This window comes from Mus caroli, unplaced genomic scaffold (genome assembly GCF_978045245.1).
Source record: "Mus caroli unplaced genomic scaffold, Mus_caroli_1 scaffold_11, whole genome shotgun sequence".
Classification (NCBI taxonomy): domain Eukaryota; kingdom Metazoa; phylum Chordata; class Mammalia; order Rodentia; family Muridae; genus Mus; species Mus caroli.
Window position 1 is genome coordinate 97,348,856 of NW_028227266.1, and position 25,448 is coordinate 97,374,303.

Consider the following 25,448-nt stretch of genomic DNA (forward strand, 5'->3'; position numbering starts at 1 on the left):
GGATGTGCGCAGGCGCAAAGCCTGGCTCCGAGTACCGCGAGAGTCGCTTCCCGGAAGTTCCACGTCAGTGGGTTGACCGGTCCACGGGTCGGTGGGTTCCTGAGTGTGTCGCCTGGAGCCTGTGACGGGCAGGGGCTCGCTCGGACAGTCGGAGCCATGGTAAGTCGGGCCTCAGGGGACAGAGAGCGGAGCCCACCGGTTGCGGCGGGTTCCCGGGGCTTCCGGGCTAGGAGCCATAGCTAGAAGCGGTCTGCGCTGCTGCTGCTGCTGCTGCGGCCTGGCGGGGTCCCCTTGTCCCGTTGGCGTCCTGGGAGGAAGAAGGCCAGACCGGGAGGCTGCCGTGGTGACACGGTAGTGTAACTGGGTACCCGCAAAGGAGCGGCCCCCGACTCTCAGGGCGGTCAGGGCGCCTGTCAGTGCCCTTGCAGTCTGCACCGGGTCCGGTAGTGCAAGTAAATGCTAGAGGCAGGACTCGGATGCCAAAGGCAACTTTGACAAAGTCACTTCGTTCTGTCATTGAGGGTGGTGGTTGCTAATCCAGCATCCAGGTTGGTGAGGTGTTTGGCAGTGTGCAGACACCACATTGCAAACTTAAGCAGAGGAAAACCCAATCTAAACAAAGTTAAATGTATATGGAGCCAGAGGTGAAATTTCAAATGCTATGGCAGCCCAGCTCGTCGTTTTCTAGCTGATGTTGATTGGGCCTTCTGTGCACACAGAGGATGACATTTTTGGGAAAGGCCCTGAGATCTGCCTAACTTAATTTTGAGACATATTTTTAATAGTGAAATCTTGCTTTCCTTCTTCAATGTTTGTGAGTTCCATGCCCACACATTGAACCAGCTTTTGGTGGAAGACATTTGAGGAAAACTATTGTGTGAACATGTGCTGTCATTTTTTTTTTCTTGTGATAGTATACAACGACTCTTTACAACTTTGACCACTGTATCGGTGTTCTAACTAATCTAGAGGTGACCAGGAGTAATGGGTAAATTATAAGCACTTAAATAACTGAACGTGAGGGTTTTGATTTGGTGGAGGATACTGGAACCATGTGCAGAGATACTAAAAGATGGCTGTATTTTAAGTCTCGAGTAAAAAGTACAAAACATGACTTTATTTATTTGCTCACTCACCATAGTATTTCACTGTCCTGCATCTTGCTAAACATTTACCAGCTGATTGTCACCGCAGCCTGTAGATAATTATGAGTAATGTTTATGGTGGTTACTATAAGCCTTGCTCTGCTCTAACTGAACTCTGATTTTAATTCTCGGAATGCTAAGAGAGATATTATTATTATCCCTGTTATACAAGTCAAACCTTGGGTGTTAATTAAACTTACTACCATGTGTCCGACGTGCGCGCTGCAGCTGAGGCTTCTAGCAAGACTGTGGACCTCAGCTATACTACCTGTTCCTCCCCTATTCCCAAATACATATGGTGTGGAGAGAAGGAACCGGATAAGCACTGAGCCTGCCCTTCAGAAATAAACCACTCCACAAGCAAGAAGAGCTGTGTACGTGGATGGGGAAGAATCCTCCGGCTAGGCCAATCAGAAAGGGTGTAATGGTGGCAGTGACTTAAACTAAGTCTGGAGTTGAGGATGCAGAGTGAGTAGTTTAATCATCTAAGACCTGGTATGATATCTTTAAAACACTCATGACTGAGATGGTAAGTATGGCTACAGGAGCGCTTGCCTGCAGTAATGCACATTTTAAAATGGGTGTCTTTACTTTGGAGTATGTGCAGGTATATACTAGGTAGTTCAGAGATTTCCTAGCCATTTTGAAAAGTCAATTTAAAAATCCTAACAATCCTATTTTACACACACACATACACATACTTACTTGGATGTGGGGGCTTATGTTATGTTGAAGATCCCACAATGACTCCTGGCATAACATACTTCCTGCTTGTTGTTGACTCAAAGATGAGAGGGAGAAGTTAAAATTTGTGACAGTAATTAGTGGGGCAAAAATTTAGAAATCATAGAAAACGAAAACGCTCCCCTGAGATTAGCTTGTGATTTAAAGATGGCGGCTTGAGTATGTTAGAGATGGGCAGGGCTGCATGACAGTGGAGGTGTTCTCACGAGAACTGACTGGTTAGAACACGGGCCTGAAGCTTGTTTTGGAAGTGAAGAGGCAAACAGTGAAGAACAGTTAGAAGTACATCTGTCGACAGACACGCAGAGAGAGGTGACTGGGAGCCTTGTTAGGTGTCTGTTTCAGGGCATTACCTCTGCCGGGTCCTCAGGTTTGTGCTGAGAAGCAACCTTCACTTGCTGTTGAATTCATGACTGTTAGGGAACAGCACAGAGGCACCGGCACAGTAACTCATCCTGGCAGTAAGGTCCAGGTTGTGCGCTAGGCTTATGGAAGGGGAAGTGCATTTTAAACAAGCCTACAAGAAAGAGTGGAAGAAGAGAGAGTGCTCCAGGACTTCATTGTGGAATGAATTAACTTTTCTTCTGGAATGGCTTCCCTGGGAGACACAGAACACAGTCGCTTGCTCTGATCATTTTCTGTTCTGTGGTTCAGAACTGTTCATAGCTGTGGTCGGACTGAAGAGGGACAGTTTTAAACTATTACTATCTTATGGCTTAATTTTGTTTAAAATTGTTCTGTTTTTCAGTATGTATCTGTAAATTCAAAAGGCCTTTATGAACAGGAGTAAACCCTTATTGATCAGACATTACTTGCCTACAGTTTAAATGCCCTCCCCATCTGATTATTTTTAAAGAGCTCATTTAATGTTATGGTCTAGGGTTACTACAGCTTCATGAATGACATATCTTCACAACATTTTCTGCTACAACACTAATGCATGGACATGAAATTGTGATTCAGTTGATGTTTTAAATTTATTTACCTATCTATAAACTGGGGGCTTCAGAAGTGTCTGCTGAAGTTGCTTGGCGATCTCCTACTGTTTGAGGAAGTCACAGATGAGAAGTTTTACCAACAGTGAGATGTGTTGCCCTCCCCGCTAGGTTTATATTTGCACTGGTGAAAGGTGACCATGCTGGTGCACTAATGCCAGAATGTGCTGGTGATACCTTCTTGTTGAGACACACTTGCCTTGTAGCTCAGGCTGACTTTGAACTCACAGTCCTCCTTTTCAGAGGCCAGAGTGCTGAGATTACAGGAGTACACCACCACATCCGACCTGATAACACATTCTGATTGTCAGACACTTACGTGTAAGAAGCAAGGTTTTCAGTGAGAGTGCCATGGGTGAAACAGTAGAATGTTATTCATGCTGTCAATCTCAATGCCTCAGGAGGCAGCTTCTAAAGATTCTGTATTAGTATTACAAATGAGGATGTGGAAAATACTTGTAACATGTGGCTGGTGGAAAAGGCACTTTAATATAGATAAAGTTTCATGCAAGCTTTACTTGAAATGATGGCTCAGAACTACTTATTCAGATGTATTTAGCAGACATAGCCTGATAACTGAAAGACGTTAGCTGGTCCCTGACCATGTTTGTTACTGATGATAGAATTCTAGCCTTCAAGTGTAAATTTGAATTTTTGAAACTGAATTTCATGTATTTCTGATATTCAAAGACTTGTCAGTTAAAGTAGGAAGTGGTATTAATAAATGTGACTTTTGACTAAGGGTAATAAAATTTGTTATCTATGTGGATCTTGTAACTCAACGAACCATCCTGCCCCAAATGATCAATGTATTCTGTTATAAAAACCAAGCAGGAGCTAAGAATCTGCAAAGTGTAGGATAGACTAGTGGATTTTAATTTAGCCAAGCGTAAACAGCTACTTCTAGGCTTCACATCCCACAATACAAGTGCTCTTTAAGGAGCCTCTGATTCTCAGGCAGCATCAAAGCAGAACGTCCAAAAATGGCTTATATATTCCGCTTCCTAACTGTATGTGTTATGTGTTTGAGGCCAGATGGTGGTTGCTTTTGTTACGCCTCAACCAAAACCGTATACTACAACATACTGGAGACAAAGCCAGATATAACAGTCCTCTAAAAAAAGAAATTGAAAAAAATTGACATAAATATAAAACATTATCATTTGAAACCCTCATAAATTTTAAGAGTGTAAAGAAAGAGGTCAGGATAAGTAAAATTGGAAAACCACCTCTGTAAATACACACTTAAAAATACCCCATTTTTTAAGTTTTAATGTGATTAACAAAGGTGCTGTAGAATTGAAACTATTCACAATTTAGCAAAATTAAAACAATTTTTATAAACCTCTTAATACACTGTTTCAAGCATATTTTATTTGACTTAAGAATTCAATTTGTCATCAATTGTCTTTTCCCCTTAGCCTCTTCGACTTGATATCAAGAGAAAGCTGACTGCTAGGTCTGACCGAGTTAAGAGTGTGGATTTGCATCCCACAGAACCATGGATGTTGGCTAGTCTTTACAATGGCAGTGTGTGTGTTTGGAATCATGAAACTCAGGTAAGAGTTTTGAAAGGACTTCCTTAGCAATAAAAGCTATCAAATACCAGCACTAATAATGAAAGAGCCACCAGAGGCCAAGCAGCTGTATCTGTGCTGCTGCTCAAAGTAGGATGGAGTGTTTTATTTTCAGGACTAGGTTTGTGTGGGTGTTGCCTGTGGAAGAAGTTCTGGGCATATTATATATTAAATACAGCAACATTGATGTAGGTCATATTAGCATCAGCTTCTGTTCTGCTTGTTTCCCTCCTCTGTCACCAGTGGCAAAGAGTTTAGCTGCCATTCATGTGTATTGAGAGTGGTAAGAGCACTCTCACCCTGTTCACACTCTGCACTGTTCTGCATTGGGTAAATCCAGATGTTTGTACATTTCAGATAAGGAAGTTTTGGACTCTCCTGGAGATAGCAGGTCAATGTTGTAAAACATCAACAGTGTTTTATTATTTAAAGCTAATTTACTGGCAAGTCTTAGCCACACTGAGCCCCTTGATTTACTACTCTGAATGGATGGTAACTGTTGTGACCTTTGCATGAAGAAAGAACGTAGAATAAATGTTAGGCAGTTGTTTCTCACTCTCAAAGAACCATCTTGGTGTTAGCTGTTGCTTTCTTAACTTAGATGTAGCACTTCTGTGGTCCGAGAATGCAGCTTTTCTGCTCTTTTGTTTAGTCCATGGAGCGTGAGTTGACTTTTCTTGCCATTTGTCCCGCCAGGCATCTCATGTGGTACTCAGTCATGGAGGTTCTGCAGCCGCCTCTCTTACTGCTCCACATACCCTCGGATTTGTGGATAACTCAAAAGATTGTGTACATTTTTCTGCTGTCTTAGAGACTGCATGCTCAGCTTGCTCTGTTCATGCCTCAGTCGCCTGGTAGCAGCTGTGTATCTGTGTGGCACTCAGCTTTGTCTTAACCTGGAACGCCAGGTGGTCTCAACAGTCTTGTAAGCTAGTCTGTTGGTTTTCCAGTGTACCTTGGTTAATGAGCCAGTACAATTTTGTTCAATTCCTGAGGTACTACATTATTGCTTTCTTGGTACAAAAAGAGACATTAAAAATGATAGCTTAGCCGGGCATGGTAGCGCACACCTTTAATTCCAGCACACAGGAGGCAGAGACAGGCAGATTTCTGAGTTCGAGGCCAGCCTGGTCTACAAAGTGAGTTTCAGGACAGCCAGGGCTATACAGAGAAACCCTGTCTCGAACCTCCTCCCCCCACCCCTCAAAAAAAAATGATAGCTTAATTTTCAGAATTTAAAAGAACAGATATTTAAAATGGGACAGCAAAGTGTTCATCTCTGGTTTTCCTAGGTCTCCTGAATTCCCACCTTGAATCCATGTAGATGATCCACTCTGAGCATCCAAGGAACATCTAAACCTCTTAGTGTTTATGCTTACTACAACAACCAAACACAAACTCTCAGCATTTTTTTCTGGAAATGTGTTGCTAAGATTATAAAATAAATGTTCGAGTCATTTCTATGGGTTCCATTTTTTTTTTATTTTTATTTATTTATTTACTTTTGAGATAGTCTCACTATATAGCCCTAGCTATCTAAAACTCACTATGTAGAGCAGACTGGCTTTGAACTGACATCGATCTGTCTGCCTCTAGGTGCTAGAATTAAAGGCATATGTCAGCCACTATGCCTGGTTTATGGGCTCAATTTTTTAAAAAAATAAAGTAAGCTAAGAGATAATTTACTCAATAGATAGTGGAGTGAAGTGCACAGCAGCTGGATCACAAACTGTTGTAGGTGTGGGCTGTGCAGTGTTGGTGAGTCCTGCCCTTGGAGAGCGCAGCGCAGTGGGAAGAGTGAGCATGGAGTCTGCTTAGCGCTTGGCAGTGGTGCAGGAGGGGAGTAAAGCTTCTTCCCTGGGTAGGTTTCCAGACAGGGGCGAAAGGCCATGCTGGAAAGGAGAGGCAGGCCAGGACGGAGGGTCTGGAGTGCCGCCCGTCCGTCCGTCCATCCGTCCGTCCATCCTATGACCATCTGCTTTCTCTTCTAAGTTTCTGATTTTCAGATCTATTGAAGAAAACTTGATTGGTCCTCCCCGCTCCCAACTTTAATGCTGAGCTGTCATACACTTGTTTAACATTTTTAGTGAAAAACACAGTTTGATGTTTTAATCACAGCAGAATAAGAATTTTCAGTTACTTCCTTGTAACTTAATGTGTTTATTCTTGTTAATATTTCAAGACACTGGTGAAGACGTTTGAAGTATGTGATCTTCCTGTTCGAGCTGCAAAGTTTGTTGCAAGGAAGAACTGGGTGGTGACAGGAGCAGTAAGTAACTCTTGAGTATCAGACCCTACCTTCTGATTGGTCAGTGGTTATAGATACCAGTTGCAGAGTTGTAATGCCTGATTCATTTAGTTAATTAAACATAGTGTTCTAAAGGGCAGAGGTTGTACCTTGAGCCTATAATACAGTTTAGTGATTTATATAGTTTACCTCATAATAGTGATGTTTTAAAATCTCTATTCCTAGGACGATATGCAGATCAGAGTGTTCAATTATAACACCCTGGAGAGGGTGCATATGTTTGAAGCACACTCAGATTACATTCGTTGTATTGCTGTTCATCCAACCCAGCCGTTCATTCTCACAAGCAGTGGTAAGAGACGACTTGCTTCAGTCCTGTGCACTGAGTGATGATTTGTTCCCATGAGGCATGTTGTACTTAAAACTGCTGTTACAAGTGGACTCTCCTCCAAGCATCTTTTAAACAATTTGAATCCATTACTGTGCTGTTGACGCTGCCCACCTGTGTATTTTAGTATTTTAATAGGATTATGTTGCAATTGCTGCGATTCCTGCCAGAAAATTCGAAGGTCTAGATGCATCAACGTCTGGGGAGCAGAAAGTTCATTAGTATGCTGATGAGCAAGCTGTTGGCAGATTGACATAGGCCCCATTGGTTTCTCTGCAAATTCAGACTAGCTAGCTAGCTAGCTAGCTCCTGGTATTAATGTAAAGCAGTCACCTGCAGGAAGGCGATTACCTGGGTATCCCTGAGTTGGTAGTAGTCTTTGAAATATTTTAAAATTTAACAAGTGAGAACTTTTGTAAAAGCAGTTAATTTCATCAGGCAAATGCTGCCTCTTTCCACAGTCAGCATTTTCAGCCAGACTTAGATGGTAACTACGGTTCTTCTTTTTAAATTAAATTTAAAAAGTTTCCCCATTTTTTTTTTTTTTTTTGTATGTCTTTAGTAGCTGTCCATATGCACTTTGTCCGCACTGTTCTGTAGTTAGGAATGCTCTGAGGGCAAATGAGGCCTTGGAAGTCTTTCCCAGTGTTGGGTCTACGGAGTGGATGATGGGATGTGTGAACTGTGCTACATTTGTTGCCTTAAAGGACACCAAGCCTGTCTTACTACAGAGATGAAAACAGACCACGACTGACTTGGCTTTCTTTTGGTATAGATGACATGCTTATTAAGCTCTGGGACTGGGATAAAAAATGGTCTTGTTCACAAGTGTTTGAAGGACACACGCACTACGTTATGCAGATTGTGATAAACCCCAAAGATAACAATCAGTTTGCCAGTGCATCTCTCGACAGGACCATCAAGGTAGGTGTCCACTGTTGGTGCTTTACTATGACTGGCCAGAAAGCTACTCCTGTGCTCCTGTGCTCCTGTGCCAGGCAGGAGCAACATGGTATAACAATGGTTTCCACTCTAGGATCTGCCGTAAGAAGCACTGCCAGATATCTAGGTCACTTTGTGTGTGTGTGTGTGTCTGTCCTTTAGTCATTCTTGAATCCTTATTAGTGGTCTGTTTTACATGTAAGTTCTTTATGCTACCATCTCCCTGTTCTGCCTCTGTTTTCCTTCCCGTGGACTGCCTTTCTTCAGAGTCTGTCTTGTTATTTTCCTCTTGGAGAATAAACTACAGATGTCTAAGAGTGAAGTAGAGGATGGTCAGGGCGAGCCTGGGCTAATGGTACAGACACCAGTATAACTTTGACCTACTTGCTGTCCCCTAGAAATGCCCTGAGCATCGCCTTCATCAGCTCTTCCCACTGACTGCACGTCTTTTCATTCTCTGATTTGGATTTATTTTTCTCTGAGCATCTACATAGCTCTCTAAGGGTTAGCACAGATAGTCCTTCTGGGAAACTCCAGTCTAGTGCTTAATGGCTTTAGACAGAGTGTGTGTCACTCGCTTTAGATTTTGTTTCTATTAACAATCTTCACATTGAGTCATAATTCAAGTAATTTGAAATCATTTATCCCCATGATATACTGGACATTTGGGGTAGGAGCTGTGTCTTCCCTTGCACAGCCCCAGGATGTTGTGGGAGAGTAGCACAGTGCATTGGCTGTACTAATTTAACTCAGAGAAGCTATTTTGTCTTTAAAGATCTTCAAGTTTTTAACCTGATTTTGTTATCTTTTGTTGAACTGTCCTTGCTTTTGACATAGGTAGGAAACTGAGATCAGTTTGAACTTCTTCACTAGATTAAGTTTCTGTGTTGTTTGAGTGAGGATCTACAGTGTGTGCTAAGGTGGCCTAGAATTCACTGTGTATCCTACACTGGCCTCACTGTCTCAATTTTCTCAACTTCCCAGATGTTGGGAACATAGTCTTGGTCCTCTCTCCCTGGCAAGTGTTCTTTCATTTAATACATGTCACTAATCACTAAATCTCCCATCAGATCAGTACTTCCTGTAGAGGGTTTTCAGAGTGTTAATTGTTGATTCATGCACTTCATCTGTACACCAGTTTTCTTAGTGTGCTTTCTGTTGCTGTGATAAAACACTGACCAAAAGCAATTTGGCAAAGAAAGGGTTTATTTCATCTTACAGTTTATAGTAGTCCATTATCCAAGGAAGTTGGGGCAGGAACTCAAGGCAGGATCCTGGAGGCAAAGTGAAAGCAGAGCTATGGAAGAACACCATTTATTGGCTTTTTTCCTTCATGAGTTGCTCAGCCTGCTTTCTTACACCACCCAGGTTCACCTGCCCAGGGGTGGCCCATCATGGTTTCCAAAGGGTTGGAAAGGCCATTCTGATGGAAGCATTCTCTCAATTGAATCCCCTCTTCCCAGATAAGTACTTGTGTCAAGTTGAGAAAAGTATAACCAGTTCACCAGCTGAACTATATATAGTCTCCATGGAGACGTCTAGGAATTGGCACCTTCAGAGAGCAGTGATTCTGCTTCCTGAAAATTTACATGAGACTGGCAGATATCCTTGAGCACACTGTGTGTTGGGCTGTGGTGTTGGATGTCTTGTGTTAAAAGTGGGTGGAACTGCCTCTGAAAATGCTGACTGGCAAATGGTACTGTTCTCTGAAGGTGTGGCAGCTGGGCTCTTCATCCCCAAACTTCACTCTGGAAGGACATGAAAAAGGCGTGAATTGCATTGATTACTACAGTGGTGGTGACAAGCCATACCTCATTTCAGGTGCAGATGACCGGCTCGTTAAAATATGGGATTATCAGGTACAGTTTCTGTAACCTTCCTTGCTGTATCCTAGACTTGGTTTTTACTGCTTCCTATAGCACCTCAAGGCTCAAATGGAACTCTTAATAGAGTCATAGATCAAGGTCACAGTATTTGGTCCTAAATTGTGGTCCTAGAATTTTCCCCTTTTTAAAAAGAATGCAAATGCATTTTAAGATTTTAAAGTAAAATGCCAGCATGCTTATCTTTGTTTAAAAGGGTTTTTACACTGTCATATTAAACCACACATCTCTGAGTGTCCTTGTGACCAGATTTCTGTAGCTGAGTGAAACAGGCACAACAATGCATGTTGTGATGTAACCATGGTACACATTTCACCACATGGAACAGTCATAAGCCTAGTTATTATCCACATTGCCATGCTTCATGCCTCTAAGGTTTTCTTTCCCCCCTCCCCCTTTGCTTCTAACATAAGCTTTCCAACAGTGGAACATAGTGGCTTTCTGTGTCTTTATTTCAGAACAAAACGTGTGTGCAGACCCTGGAGGGGCATGCCCAGAATGTGTCCTGTGCAAGCTTCCATCCTGAGCTGCCCATCATCATCACAGGGTCAGAAGATGGTAAGTTAGAGGCTGCTGTGGATGTGCTGGACATGACTCACTGGATATTTAAACCAAGTGGTGGCCCTGCATTGCACTGGGAGGCTTCTAGCAGCTTCCATATCATGACTAGGAATCTAGACTTATACAGTACAGAAGAAAAAATGGCTTTATCATCATTCCTATTCTAGTGTCTTTGACTCTGTCATTTAAAGAAAAGGAGATCAGATATTTCTAGAGAAGAACTTGAAAAAGCCTGTGCATTGCAGTTTGACAGACCTCCGTTCAAAATCAGGTTCTGTCACTTTGCAGGTGTATGGTTTTGGTAGACTAAGAGCTAAGAACATGCAAGTCTACTCAGGATTATAGCAAGAGGGAAGAAGGAATCACACACAGCAAACATGTACTACATGGTGAGCACTCTACCCAGGGAACCCTGCTGTGCTTTTACAGTTAGGATTTATTTCCTACTTCTAGTTTTCTAGTTGCAAGTTTTTTTGTTTTTTTTTTTTATTATTTTCTTTATATACATTTCAAATGCTATCCCAAAAGTTCCCTATACCCTCCCCCCACCCTGCTCCCCTACCCACCCACTCCTGCTTCTTAGCCCTGGTGTTCCCCTTGCATATAGAGTTTGCAAGACCAAGGGACCTCTCTTACCAATGATGGCCGACTAAGCCATCTTCTGCTACATATGCAGCTAGAGACACGAGCTCCGGTGGTACTGGTTAGTTCATATTGTTGTTCCTCCTATAGGGTTGCAGACCCCTTTAGCTCCTTGGGTACTTTCTCTAGCTCCTCCATTGGGGGCCCTGTGTTCCATCCAGTAGCTGACTGTTAGCATCCACTTCTGTGTTTGCCAGGCACCAGCATAGCCTCACAAGAGACAGCTATATCAGGGTCCTTTCAGCAAAATCTTGTTGGTATATGCAATGGTGTCTGTGTTTGGAGGCTGATTATGGGATGGATCCCCGGGTGCAGCAGTCTCTAGATGGTCCATCCTTTCATCTCAGCTCCAAACTTTGTCTCTGTAACCCCTCCCAATTCTAAGAAGGGGTGAAGTGTCCACACGTTGGTCTTCGTTCTTCTTGAGTTTCATGTGTTTTGCAAATTGTATCTTATATCTTGGGTATTCTAAGTATCTGGGCTAATATCCACTTATCAGTGAATACATATCATGTGAGTTCTTTTGTGATTGGGTTACCTCACTCAGGATGATACCCTCCAGGTCCATCCATTTGCCTAGGAATTTCATAAATTCATTGTTTTTAATAGTTGAGTAGTACTCCATTGTGTAAATGTACCACATTTTCTGTATCCATTTCTCTGTTGAGGGACATCTGGGTTCTTTCCAGCTTCTGGCTATTATAAATAAGGCTGCTATGAATATAGTAGAGCATGTGTCCTTATTACCAGTTGGAACATCTTCTGGATATATGGCCAGGAGAGGTATTGCTGGATCCTCCGGTAGTATTATGTCCAATTTTCTGAGGAACCACCAGACTGACTTCCAGAGTGGTTGTACAAGCTTGCACTCCCACCAACAATGGAGGAGTGTTCCTCTTTCTCCACATCCTCGCCAGCATCTGCTGTCACCTGAATTTTTGATCTTAGCCATTCTGACTGGTGTGAGGTGGAATCTCAGGGTTGTTTTGATTTGCATTTCCCTGATGACTAAGGATGTTGAACATTTTTTCAGGTGCTTCTCAGCCATTCGGTATTCCTCAGGTGAGAATTCTTTGTTTAGCTCTGAGCCCCATTTTTAATGGGGTTATTTGATTTTCTGGAGTCCACCTTCTTGAGTTCTTTTTATATATTGGATATTAGTCCCCTATCTGATTTAGGATAGGTAAAGAAAGATCCTTTCCCAATCTGTTGGTGGCCTTTTTGTCTTATTGACAGTGTCTTTTGCCTTACAGAAGCTTTGCAATTTTATGAGGTCCCATTTGTCGATTCTCCATCTTAGAGCACAAACCATTGCTGTTCTATTCAGGAATTTTTCCCCATGCCCACATCTTTGAGGCTTTTCCCCACTTTCTCCCCTGTAAGTTTCAGTGTCTCTGGTTTTATGTGGAGTTCCTTGATCCACTTAGACTTGACCTTCGTACAAGGAGATAAGAATGGATCAATTCGCATTCTTCTACATGATAACCGTCAGTTGTGCCAGCACCATTTGTTGAAAATGCTGTCTTTTTTCCACTGGATGGTTTTAGCTCCCTTGTCAGAGATCAAGTGACCATAGGTTTGTGGGTTCATTTCTGGGTCTTCAGTTCTATTCCATTGGTCTACCTGTCTGTCGCTATAGCAGTACCATGCAGTTTTTAATCACAATTGCTCTGTAGTACAGCTTTAGGTCAGGCATGGTGATTCCACCAGAGGTTCTTTTATCATTGAGAAGAATTTTTGCTATCCTAGGTTTTTTGTTATTCCAGATGAATTTGCAAATTGCCCTTTCTAATTCGTTGAAGAATTGAGTTGGAATTTTGGGGATTGCATTGAATCTGTGGATTGCTTTTGGCAAGATAGCCATTTTTACTATATTGATCCTGCCAATCCATGAGCATGGGAGATCTTTCCATCTTCTGAGATCTTCTTTAATTTCTTTCTTCAGAGACTTGAAGTTCTTATCATACAGATCTTTCACTTCTTTAGTTAGAGTCACACCAAGGTATTTTATATTATTTGTGACTATTGTGAAGGGTGTTGTTTCTCTAATTTCTTTCTCAGCCTGTTTATCCTTTGTGTAGAGGAAGGCCATTGACTTGTTTGAATTAATTTTATATCCAGCTACTTTACTTCACTGAAGCTGTTTATCAGGTTTAGGAGTTCTCTGGTGGAATTTTTAGGGTCAGTTATATATACTATCATATCATCTGCAAATAGTGATATTTTGACTTCTTCCTTTCCAACTTGTATCCCCTTGACCTCCTTTTGTTGTCGAATTACTTTGGCTAGGGCTTCAAATACTATATTGAATAGGTAGGGAGAAAGTGGGCAGACTTGTCCCTGATTTTAGTGGGATTGCTTCCAGCTTCTCGTCATTTACGTTGATGTTTCTACTGGTTTGCTGTAGATTGCTTTTATCATAGTTGCAAGGTTTTTGTTGTTTCATGCATATGTTGTTTTATAAAATCAGCTAAAGAATTAGAGATCTAAATGTCATAAAATTGCTAGAAAATACTTGTATTGAAATAGAAAGGCTTCTAGTAGCTCATTCACCTAAGTTTATTTTGGATGTTCATATCCAGAGGGAATGTTCACATTGTTGATTTTTAGGAACCGTGCGAATCTGGCATTCTAGCACCTACCGGCTTGAGAGCACGCTGAATTACGGAATGGAGAGGGTGTGGTGTGTGGCCAGTCTGAGAGGGTCCAACAATGTCGCTCTGGGCTATGATGAAGGAAGCATCATTGTTAAGGTAACTGTACTTTCTTTAAATGGATGGAGATAGGCGAAGCCATTGCCAAGTCACCAGTTTTGTTAAACTAGCACTTCTGTTGTTAGAAGAGACTAGATTAGATTAGACAGTTCACTGTGGAAGGAAGGAGGGAGGGAGGGAAAAGATGGAAAGGAAGGAAGGAAATAAGACTCAGTGAGGGGAAAATCGGTCTGTTCTTGGTATTTGTTTTCCTTTTAGTCACTAAGCTGTTTGTCATTGTTGCAGCTTGGTCGGGAGGAACCTGCCATGTCCATGGATGCCAATGGAAAGATAATCTGGGCCAAGCATTCAGAAGTCCAGCAGGCCAACCTGAAAGCAATGGGTGACACTGAGATTAAAGATGGAGAAAGATTGCCACTGGCAGTAAAGGACATGGGCAGTTGTGAAATATATCCACAGACCATTCAGCACAATCCTAATGGGAGGTAAGCTGTCAGAGACATCCCTCTCTGAGCTTGTGTGTGGTGGAGCAACTGTGCATATGGACAGCATGTCCCTAGTCTGCCTCCCAGAACTGTGCCCCGGCCCACAGTCCGCAGCTGCCAGCTCACTTGGTAGAGTTGGCATGCAGGTGGCACAGTTACACAGTGTTGTTTCCTTGTTCTTAAGATACCCTGGATTAGTGTCCTTGGGGGTCTAGAACCTGGTGCCGTCCTAGGAGGTGCTGTGTACTGCTTACTGCTCTTCTGGAAGGCTAACTCCAGTATGTCTTCTAAAAATGTTTGGGATTGTGACTTTTCTGTTTCTTACTCATAGTTTGAATTGTCAACTCTGTTTTCCCTGAAGATTTATAAAATAGTAGTAATCATGTGAGAGAAGTTTTTACTTCTCTAAATAGTAAGTTGATGCTCAAGCCTCTAGAGCAGTGATTCTTCACCTTCCTAAGTGCTTGGACACCTCAGTCAGTTCCTCATGTTATCCTGACCTCCAGCCATCACGTTATTCCATTGCTATTTCACAACTGTCATTTTGTGACTGTTATGAATTGTAATATAAATATCTGATATACAAGATATCTTATATGCACCCCCTGTGAAAGGGTCAGTCAGTCCCCTAGAGGGGCTGTGACCTACAGGTTAAGAACCATGGCTCTAGAGCTTTAAAAATCATTTTACAGTGTATCTGCATGTCATAAATGACAAAGTATGGTATTAAGACTCAGTCATTGATGTCTGTAATCATTTTTAAGTATCTTATGAAAGTTTAAGGCAATGTGTGTTGTGTGTATTTGTGTATTTAATACCTTCAGAAATCTTTTCTGTAAGGTTTTAATTTTACCTGTGAATACCCTCTAATAACAGCCATTATGTTCTAAATGGAATTTGAAGAGAGGTATTTTGTCTACTGGGAGAAAATGTTTGGCTATGTAACATTCTATTTTTATTCATTACTTAAATGTTAATGATCCTGTTCATTTTAGTAACCAACAGTTGAATACAGTCTTTTGTTCATTTAGTGATGAGCACTGGGGCACAGGTAATCGTGCTGCAAGGCAGTGCCTCCTTGCGGTGTGATGCTGTGAGCACGGTGTACGCATCTTGGTGCTCAGCAAGCATTGCCGTATGGTTGGAGTCATTGCATCTCCAGCCGTGCTTGCTCCTCATCTCCAGGCTCTGAGACTGAGTGAGGAGAGAAGGCCGCTGCAGTTATGTTTTTGTCAGTAACTCCACACTGATTGATAGTTGCTTTTGGTTTTGTTTCTTAGAATATTTATTCATAACATATTCAAAGAAGTATATAGCTCTAACATTTTAAATTGTAATAACTGACTAACATAGCGTCTGTTAGTGAATTACTTTATCATAAATATGAATTAGTTTCCTGACACCTATGTCATTGTCCCTGACTTCCATCATTCCTAGGTTTGTTGTGGTATGTGGAGATGGGGAGTATATCATCTACACTGCAATGGCATTGAGGAACAAGAGCTTCGGGTCTGCCCAGGAGTTTGCATGGGCCCACGATTCTTCAGAGTAAGATGCATGATGCCCGGTTTGTCCTGATTGCAAATAGGGTGTTGATGCCAATGTGGTTGATGTTTTTCCCTGGTAAAAGATAGTCCCAGCACAGCTGCTTTGTTGAAGCACTTGGAGAGTATAAAGTGCCCTTGCCCTGTCTGAATTACCATGCTGCCTCTCAGGTGGATGTGATAAATCCATTCGACTGAGGATTCAAGACTGATGTCCTTGATGGGGCCTGTGACATGATGTGATGCTTGGCCCTCCCAGACATGGCCTCCGAGGGGTGGTTGCCCTTTATAAACTAGTTGGGAGGTGCTGCTTATGCCAGGTCACTTTGATGAGAATTTTAATGCATCTTTTTAAAAATTCAATTTCTGCATGTCCCCTACTGCTCATTCTTAACCTATTTCAGTCTGCATTCAGAATATTCATAAAATGTTCTAATTTAAAGCACAAGTCACATTAATTCTTTACATGTTTACAGTTCGTAGTCACCAACACAGTCAGATTATCCCTACCCCAATCAGCTCATTCCCCAGGCCCAGGCAAATACTGATTTTTCTGTTACTGTATAGGTCAGACTTTCTTTAGACTTCTTGATAGTTTTATATGAATGGAGCACTATAGGCATGCATTCTTGGATATGGCTTTTGAGATCATCTGTGTTTTTACCTCTATCAATAAGGAATTGTTTTGTGTGCCGAGTAGTATTCCATTGAATGGATGTATCACCATTTTAGCATTCACCTTTTGGATATCAGTGCCATTTCTAGTTTCTACAATGGTTTCTAAGCTTTCATAATTTGCATAGCATACAGCACGAAACTCATTATTTGTCTAATTGCAACATTTTCACTATGTCTTGGGACAAAACTAAGTGAATTTTCAAATGGAGATATATTTTTATTTTTCAATAATATTTTATTAGAGTATTTGAAGATATTTCTAACATTTATTGGAATTATGGCTTAGTGTTTAATATGTTGTTTCCCCTGTCCCTCAGGTATGCAATAAGAGAAAGCAACAGTGTTGTAAAGATATTTAAAAACTTTAAGGAAAAAAAATCATTTAAACCCGATTTTGGAGCTGAAAGTAAGTGCTGTTTATTTATGTTGCATCTTGAGGATCTTTGTAATGTCTCAAAACATTCAAGTGGACTCTTCCTGTGTCCTTTTTAAGGTATCTATGGGGGCTTCTTGCTGGGAGTCAGGTCTGTAAATGGCTTAGCCTTCTATGACTGGGAGAATACTGAACTCATCCGCAGAATTGAAATTCAGCCCAAGCACGTGAGTTTCTCCTCTATGGTTACTTTTGGGAGGTTCATCGTTGAAATGTCTGAGTCCCTCATGTCAAGAATGGCTGTTTGCACACTGTTGTACTGGTCCCACTGTGCTGAACACCGTGCTATTTACCTAAGAAGTGCTCAGGATATCATCTGTGCATTAGAAGCAGACAGTAATCATTGACTGTAGAAGTATAGAATACAAGTATAAACTCCAAAACTCATATTTTAAATGTCTTTAACAAAGTAAACACATTGAAGACAGAAATTGGGGAATTATTGATGTGGAAAAGCCTTTTCATACTTCATGTGATGATGGTCAGAACTCTAGTAGCAAACTTAGAGCTGCTGGTTGCCATTAGAAAGCATCTCACCTTGTTATGGTCGCGAGTCTGTCTAGAGGGACTAGGGCCATGGCCCACCAAAGGTGCCCGCTTGTGGTATTATTGTTTTTTCTTTATGTATAAGTGCACATATGTGTGTGGAGAAAAGAAATAAGAAATACTGTTTTAGAGAACAGAGAGCAGCCCACCCCACCTGAATGATAGAATCCTCTTTCCCATTGGTGTTCCACAACAGTTCTGTGCTGTCCACCTTCCCAAGTGCATATAGAAGTACGGTGTATCAATGCTAAGTACACAATGACTACCTTGTTGTAAGACTGATCCTGTAGTGAACAAAGTGAATACATTTTGGGGTGGCTGCTCAGGAAGGTGATCAGTCATCTGTCTGTCTGTCGGGTTGCAGATCTTCTGGTCTGATTCTGGAGAGCTGGTCTGTATCGCCACCGAGGAGTCATTTTTTATTCTTAAATATCTGTCAGAAAAAGTCTTGGCTGCACAGGAAACACATGAGGGAGTTACTGAAGATGGCATTGAAGATGCCTTTGAGGTGAGTGAGTGAGTCCAGCTTAGGGCATTGAAGACACCTTTGAGGTGAGGTCTGAGTCCAGCCTAGGCTTTGTTTATAGTATTTTATATTCTTTAAACAGACTAAACTGATTCTAATAGTTCTGTGTAAATTAGGTTTGGGTAGAGCGACTGTAAGTTCTGATAATATGTAAAATTTTGGCAAAAACAGAATTTGAAATTATGTGTCTTAGGGTTTCATTGCTGTGAAGAGACACCATGACCAAGGGCACTCTTATAAAGAACATATATTGGGGTTGGCTTATAGTTTCAGAGGTTCAGTCCATTATCATGATGGGAAGCATGGCATCCCACAGGCAGACATGGTACTTGGACTTGGAGGAGCCAAGAGACCTATATCTTGATCCAGAGGCAGCCAGGAGACACTACTGTGTTTCACACTGGGCAGAGCTTTAACATATATATATTACCTCAAAGCCCCACCTCCAGTGACACACTTCCTCTAACAAGGCCATACCTAATAATGCCACTCCCCATGGGCCAACACATGAGTTTATGGGGTCCATATCTATTCAAATAACCACTGTATGTTTAAAATAAATATGTGCCCTGACTTTTAGAAAATCTGCAGGCTTGCTTTGCTATCCTTCACCAAGGAAATGTCTAAGACTGTTGAGCTAGAATGATTCAAATGAGCTCTGAAATAGGAAAATCAAACCATCTACTGTTTAGATGTCCTTAAGGACTTGGAGATACTTAACATTCCAGTTTCATGTGTTGCAGTTTAGATTGATATTTTTTAGTTATGTTAATGACTCAACAGTGAGATTTCATACTGTAAATATTCATTGAAAATTATTTTTTAAGTAAAGACAAAAATTCTTAGGAAGAATGTTCTCGAAATTGGATTTTACTTTGCATTCCTTACCACTCTCATCTTATCTAGCTTGTTGTTCAGATTTCTGGTATTGACTAAGATTGCAATAGTCTGTTTTCTTTTTTATAGGTTCTTGGTGAAATTCAGGAAATTGTGAAAACTGGGCTGTGGGTAGGTGACTGCTTCATTTACACAAGTTCTGTGAACAGATTAAACTATTACGTGGGAGGAGAGATAGTCACCATCGCCCACCTGGACAGGTACTGAGTGTCATTTTGCTTTTGTCTAAAGCAACCTTAATTTGAAAGTGCTTTATGAACCAAATGCTGACTTGTGTAACAGTGATGGGGTAATCTCCCCCCATTAGTTTTAGTAGATTTTCTGATGGTAACCAAAATCACATCCATTAAATGTGTAAGAATTTGAGCAAGAAGGGTGTGTGTGTTTGTGTGGTGGTGTAACTGTAGATTTGGGCTTCTGAGTTAGTTTCTCTTTCTCTTTCTCTTTCAGGACAATGTATCTTCTGGGCTATATTCCAAAAGACAATAGACTTTATCTGGGGGATAAGGAATTGAATATTGTTAGCTACTCCCTGTTGGTTTCAGTCCTGGAATACCAGACTGCTGTCATGCGGAGGGATTTCAGCATGGCGGATAAGGTCCTCCCGACCATCCCCAAAGAACAGAGGACCAGAGTTGCACACTTCTTGGAAAAGCAGGTGAGAAGCTTTGCCTGCCTGCTTTCCTCCCTCTCCTCTCTCCGTCTTTTTAAAAGTAGCATTTGACAGTATGTTGATACAGGTTGTAGAATGTCATCTCTTACTTCTTACCACTGATCAAATGAGGTTGGCAGCACACAGCACATCTGGCTTGGACTCTTACTTCTTTAGGCTTAGGAACCTCAGTGCCTGTCAGTGTTGGAGCTGATTTTATCACTTTTCTTACATTCCCCTTTAAGGTTCTTGACATTTTTATTTCTAGCACACCTTTAATTCCAGTACTGGGGAGTCAGAGGTAGTGTCTCTAAAACAACAAACAAACAAACAAACAAAACAAACCCTAAGCTAGACTTATTTTTCCTATTATTATCTTGTTTTAACATGTGGTAAAGCTCCCTTAATAAAACTTACTGTTATCAATGTGCCAACTCCAGTTATATATTCACAGCATATAAAGTAGGTTCTACAATGTAAACCAGATGTTCTTTCCTGACCCCTTCCTATTTTCCAGAAGTATTTTCTGTTTTCATGCCTGAGGATGTAGCAATACACTGATTCTTCATTTTCAGCTTTAGGCATTTCATGTGAAGTGAAGCCTATAAAATGGGACTCTTGTGTGTGGATATCACAGGAAGGGTACAACTTTTACAGGGGGCTTAAGTTTGGTTCCAGTGAACTACTTACCTGCTTACAATTGCCTGAAACTGCAGTTCCAAGGGAATTCAGTTTCCTTTTCTGGCTTCTGTAGGCATCAGGCACATTCATACATGTATGGCAAACATTCATACACAAAAATCTTAAAGCAAAAGTTCTCTTTAATAATCTGTTCATTCATATTTCCTCTCCTTTTGTAGTATATCCTTAGGAGTTTATGCCCCCCAAACACAAAAATTACCTTTAGTGTCATCTTAGTGTAGATTGGAAATAGAGCAAAAGTAAGGACATGTCGCCCTCTTCCTCTGTCCTGCTCTACCCCTACCTGACCAGTTTCAAAAATCTGCTGTTCGCTCTGGGGTTTTCTGCTGTCAGTGCTAGTGAAGAAAATCAGTAACTTAGATTATTTAGAACCAGTGTTTACACTGCACCATGGGTAGATGGGGGAAGCAGAGTGGCACATTTCCAGCAACATGATGACATAATTAGATGAACTCTGAAAGTTGTCCGGCTTCTCTGTCCTGACCACTCTACACAAAGCATTTTACTTCAGTGTGCTGAGAAGTAAGCCACCAGAGTTTCCCTCTGGCTGCCACATTCCCAGAGTTGGAAAACTTGCCCATCAATGTTTTTTTCTCACAGAAGTTAACTTTGTAACTACAGTAGTAGATTTAAAAGCCTGTCCTAAGGCTTTATGCCCTAATAGAGCACAAGGGAGGGATATTGATAGGCTGAATCCAAGACCAGAGTAAAGCCTAACTGATGAGAGCCCCTCAGTGACTGAACCCGAGTTACAGGCTAGATGATCTACAGATGAGAGAAAGCTGGAAGGTTTACCTTTGGCTTCCCACTCTAGTCTCATTTCTGTCATTAACCTCTATAAGATGAGTCTTGGACTACATGACACCTAAGGCTCACTTCTAAGCTTTCCAGCAGCTAAATTTACCTGTGCCATATGCCCCCCGTGCAATAACATTTTATTTTGTATTTAATTAAAACCTAAACTATATAAAGTATATCCATTCTTTAGTTTTGACCCATACCCCAGCTCTCCCAGAAGTCTTTTAAATTTACATATTTATTCCTGTTGTACCATCTTTTGTTAGAAGATGATCTTAAAGACCTAAGTATAAAATTGTGCAAAGCAGACATTTTGAAGAAGTAATGGAAATGCAAACTTGGTTTGCTAAAAATGGCTCCCATTTTGCATTGTTGGTAGCATGTGCATGGATGCTAGTGGGTATCTGGTTACTTGGGGTTAGATTCCATTTGGTCCTCTGAAATAGATGGCTATTGGGGTCTTCTTGTCTGTAAGGTCTTTTGAGAAATAATTTGTTATGTGCATACTATATGTGTACATTCTTCTGAATGTCTAAGTCACACATTTTCTTTTTTAAAAAATGTATAGGGCTTCAAGCAGCAAGCACTTACAGTATCCACAGATCCTGAACATCGTTTTGAGCTTGCTCTTCAACTTGGAGAGTTGAAAATTGCTTACCAGTTAGCAGTGGAAGCAGAGGTATGTTCTAATCCAAGACTTTTCTAAACCCAGGGAAGGGTTGGATGGTACTTGGGTGTTGCTATTGCTGTAACATTATTACCAGTGACTCATTTTAGTGAAGCTGTTGTATCTTTGGTCTTTTTAAAGGTGCATTGTTAATCTTTGGGTAAATTTACTGGATTAAATTCAGGGTACTCTAAGTTCTATACTCTGTTTAAAAAGTCTTTCTGTCTGGTCTGGGTCTCAAGGGTGTAGAGATACCAACAATTTGCCATATTGGTGAGAGACACTGATTTTAAACAAGAGATCTAACATTTTGTAGATCTTTGTATATATATGTACTGGAAATTATGGGTTAAGTACAGCATTCATGAGTAAATTAATTTTAGACTGTACAAAAATTAGCTGTCAAGATCATTTAAATGTGCATTTTATTTGATTTCTGAGAAGCTACAAATGACCACATTCATTAAATATTTAAGGATGTAATTTTCTACTCTTCCTAAAAAGTGTTACTAATTTACTTGTTAAAATAATTGTAGTCTAATGACATTTTAATTCCATTTACATGGTTTTAGATTCAGTTTCACTGTGTAAGTAAAAAATGAAAATGAGTTAATTATTCAAGTATCATTTGAATTACTTTTATTCATGTGATTTTCATTTCCTCATTACACATTTTTATCATGTCTTCCTTTGACTGACAGAGCCAATTTACCAAGCACAACTCAAAAATTACATTTATGTCTTATATAAATATCTCCTAATTGTTATCACAGTGATATTCAACATAACAGGATAATGTTGAAAGTTGAAATGCTATTTCCAAAAATGTTTTATCTTAAATTCTTATAGTCGGAGCAGAAGTGGAAACAACTTGCTGAACTCGCCATTAGTAAATGTCAGTTCAGCCTAGCCCAGGAGTGTCTGCACCATGCCCAGGATTATGGTGGTCTGCTGCTCTTGGCCACTGCCTCTGGAAATGCCAGTATGGTGAACAAGCTGGCAGAAGGTGCGGAGAGAGACGGCAAAAATAACGTGGCATTCATGAGCTATTTTTTACAGGGCAAGTAAGTATTATCTCAAGGTCTAAAACACTTTTAAGGAGTAGTAAGCAGGGTTTCTCCACTGACTGTGAGGATGCTGCTTGAGAGGCTATGGTACACAAATCCTGGGGACAGCTGGCGATGGCTGACTGCTGTTGAATAGTGGGGGCAGCCAGAGAACAGTGCTACCTACCTTGGTGGCACTAGCCTTCAGCAAGGTGCTCCGGTAACTTGATCTCTATCTTTATGCTTGAGTTGTTAATTAGATGTGTGGTTCAATCAGAGAGCCCACCAGTTACTTACTCCTAGACCATTTTACTGAATGATAGGAGGCTGCTCTTCTCCAGTTGGTACCTAATGGCAGGCAGAGGACTGTCTGCACCAGGCAGTTCTGACCTGCTATGTGCAAGGATAGGAGGATGGAAATGCTATTTACTGTTTGAGCTCAACTCAGAAAACATCATGAATTTTTAAGTCTAGCAGAGTTAATGTGAGCTATGTCATATGGACATCAGTTTGCCTTTTAGAAATAAACACAAAAGTATTATTAATCTTTCTCTATGTGCCAAACATCCTAGACCTCACTGTCAAACATTTTATTAAGGTATGCTAAAGAACCGAACTCCAGGGATTAGTGCACACTAGACAAGTGTTCGTTACTGAGCTGCACTTCCAGACCTGTCATAAAACTCAGAGTTATTCAAATAAGCTGAAAGCAGTCATGAACACTGTTGTGCCTCACACTCACAAAGTCCACTGGTTTTGTTCAACATTGAGACAAAGGGCTTAGCAACAGAAGTGAATGTGCAAGGGGCAGGGGCACTGGAGGATTTTGCCTCTGCAACAGGTTCACACTTTCAGCTTTATCTGCTATTACTGTTCATTTCTCTAACAGTATCTCCGCTTTACTCTGTAGGCTTGATGCTTGCCTAGAGCTCTTGATCAGAACAGGAAGACTCCCAGAAGCTGCCTTCCTGGCCCGAACTTACTTACCCAGTCAGGTCTCAAGGTATGGATTTAGTTTAGAGAGAAATATTTCAACTAAAACAGGGCCCACATTCTTCATCTGTTTGGTTCTGTGATGTCTTTAATATTAGGGTAGTGAAACTGTGGAGGGAGAATCTTTCAAAAGTCAACCAGAAAGCAGCAGAATCCCTTGCTGATCCTACAGAGTATGAAAATCTTTTCCCTGGATTAAAAGAAGCCTTTGTTGTTGAAGAATGGGTAAAGGAGACACATGCGGATTTGTGGCCAGCCAAGCAGTACCCTCTTGTCACGGTGAGTAGCAGAGTACCAGGCTAACATACATTCACAAATCCAGGTTTGAAATGTGCTGCATACATTACTAAGAGCTAATTAATGTCTGAGATTTGGGCATAATTTTTGATTTCAGAATATTTCATTTTACTGTTTTATTCTGATAGCCAAATGAAGAGAGAAATGTTATGGAAGAGGCAAAAGGCTTTCAGCCCTCAAGACCCACAGCCCAGCAGGTCTGTAGAGAACTGCGTGTGACAGAATGACTGACATTGTTGATTTAAGCACTACCTGCCACTTCCTAATCCCAAGCTCCCTCTGCATGGGGAATAGTTACATCTCTGGGCCATTCCTTTGGCTTCATATTTACCTCTTATTTTTTAGGAACCTGATGGAAAACCTGCTTCTAGCCCAGTTATCATGGCCTCCCAAACTACCCACAAAGAAGAAAAGGTGGGTCAGCCATCCTCTGCCCCATGTCCCATGTCAGGAACAGGCCTCTGAGGTTGAGATGTCTTTGGCATCCGAGTTCAGAGAGAAGGCTTCAAAGTAGGATGCTGCTGCTCGTGTCAGGAGGAAGGAGATTTGGTTCTGGCCGTGAACTGTGGACTGGGTAACCCTGTAAGTACTGTGTAACATTTACCTCTCCCTCTTCCTTTCCCTGCAGAGTTTACTAGAACTAGAAGTTGATTTGGATAACTTGGAATTAGAGGATATCGACACAACAGACATTTATCTGGATGAAGATATTCTGGATGACTAAAGTTTGCCATTTACTGCAGTAAGAGATTATTATGGCATTTTCAAATCAATCACCATCCTGACCAGAACTATGGAAATCCTTGATTTGCATATGTAAACAAGGATAGCCACTTCATCTTCAGAGGAGTTGATGGGCAGCGGTTAAGTTACTGTGTTCTCCTTGGTAACTGAAACAGAAACTTGCTTTTTTCATATTGTTATTAGACCACCCCTCATAAAATCTTTTGAATTAGTGAAAAACTCTTGAGTTTCCTTCCTAATGAAAATGGCCATTGAGTTTTAGATGGCTGAGCAAGAACATCTCACTCGGGGATCAGCTTCACCCTTTCCTTGAATAACTAAGGGCATTTTTCAAAACCTTGTTCTGACCTTGTATCATAGCTTGGCTGCTGAGCATCTGTCCTGCCTTGTCCAGCTGGGCTCTCAACATTACCTGTCGGACTCTTTGGTATTGAGGCAGTGGGTTCTGTTTTTGTTTCTTATCTGCATTAATATAAAAAGAGAAATTCATAACCTGGCACTCACATATAAATGTCAGCCATCCCCATGCCACCTAGAAATTGAGTAGGGTAACAAATACTTTGAGAATTTAAAAAGCAGAAAAAAACGAATTACAGAAAAC

The 25,448-nt window shown here is 41.1% G+C and overlaps 1 protein-coding gene across 1 annotated transcript; it reads left to right on the forward strand.

Moving 5' to 3' along the window:
- Positions 1-18: 18 nt before the first annotated feature.
- Positions 19-25,066, forward strand: Copb2 (coat protein complex I subunit beta 2). Its single transcript, XM_021171364.3, has 22 exons — positions 19-159; positions 4,306-4,443; positions 6,644-6,730; positions 6,935-7,061; positions 7,873-8,021; positions 9,752-9,898; positions 10,381-10,480; positions 13,736-13,878; positions 14,125-14,324; positions 15,762-15,872; positions 16,864-16,952; positions 17,040-17,146; positions 17,890-18,033; positions 19,018-19,148; positions 19,399-19,606; positions 21,669-21,779; positions 22,617-22,831; positions 23,724-23,816; positions 23,905-24,085; positions 24,232-24,300; positions 24,449-24,517; positions 24,732-25,066. The coding sequence occupies exons 1-22, from the start codon at positions 157-159 to the stop codon at positions 24,825-24,827; spliced, it is 2,718 nt and encodes a 905-aa protein (XP_021027023.1). The 5' UTR covers positions 19-156; the 3' UTR covers positions 24,828-25,066.
- Positions 25,067-25,448: the final 382 nt, after the last annotated feature.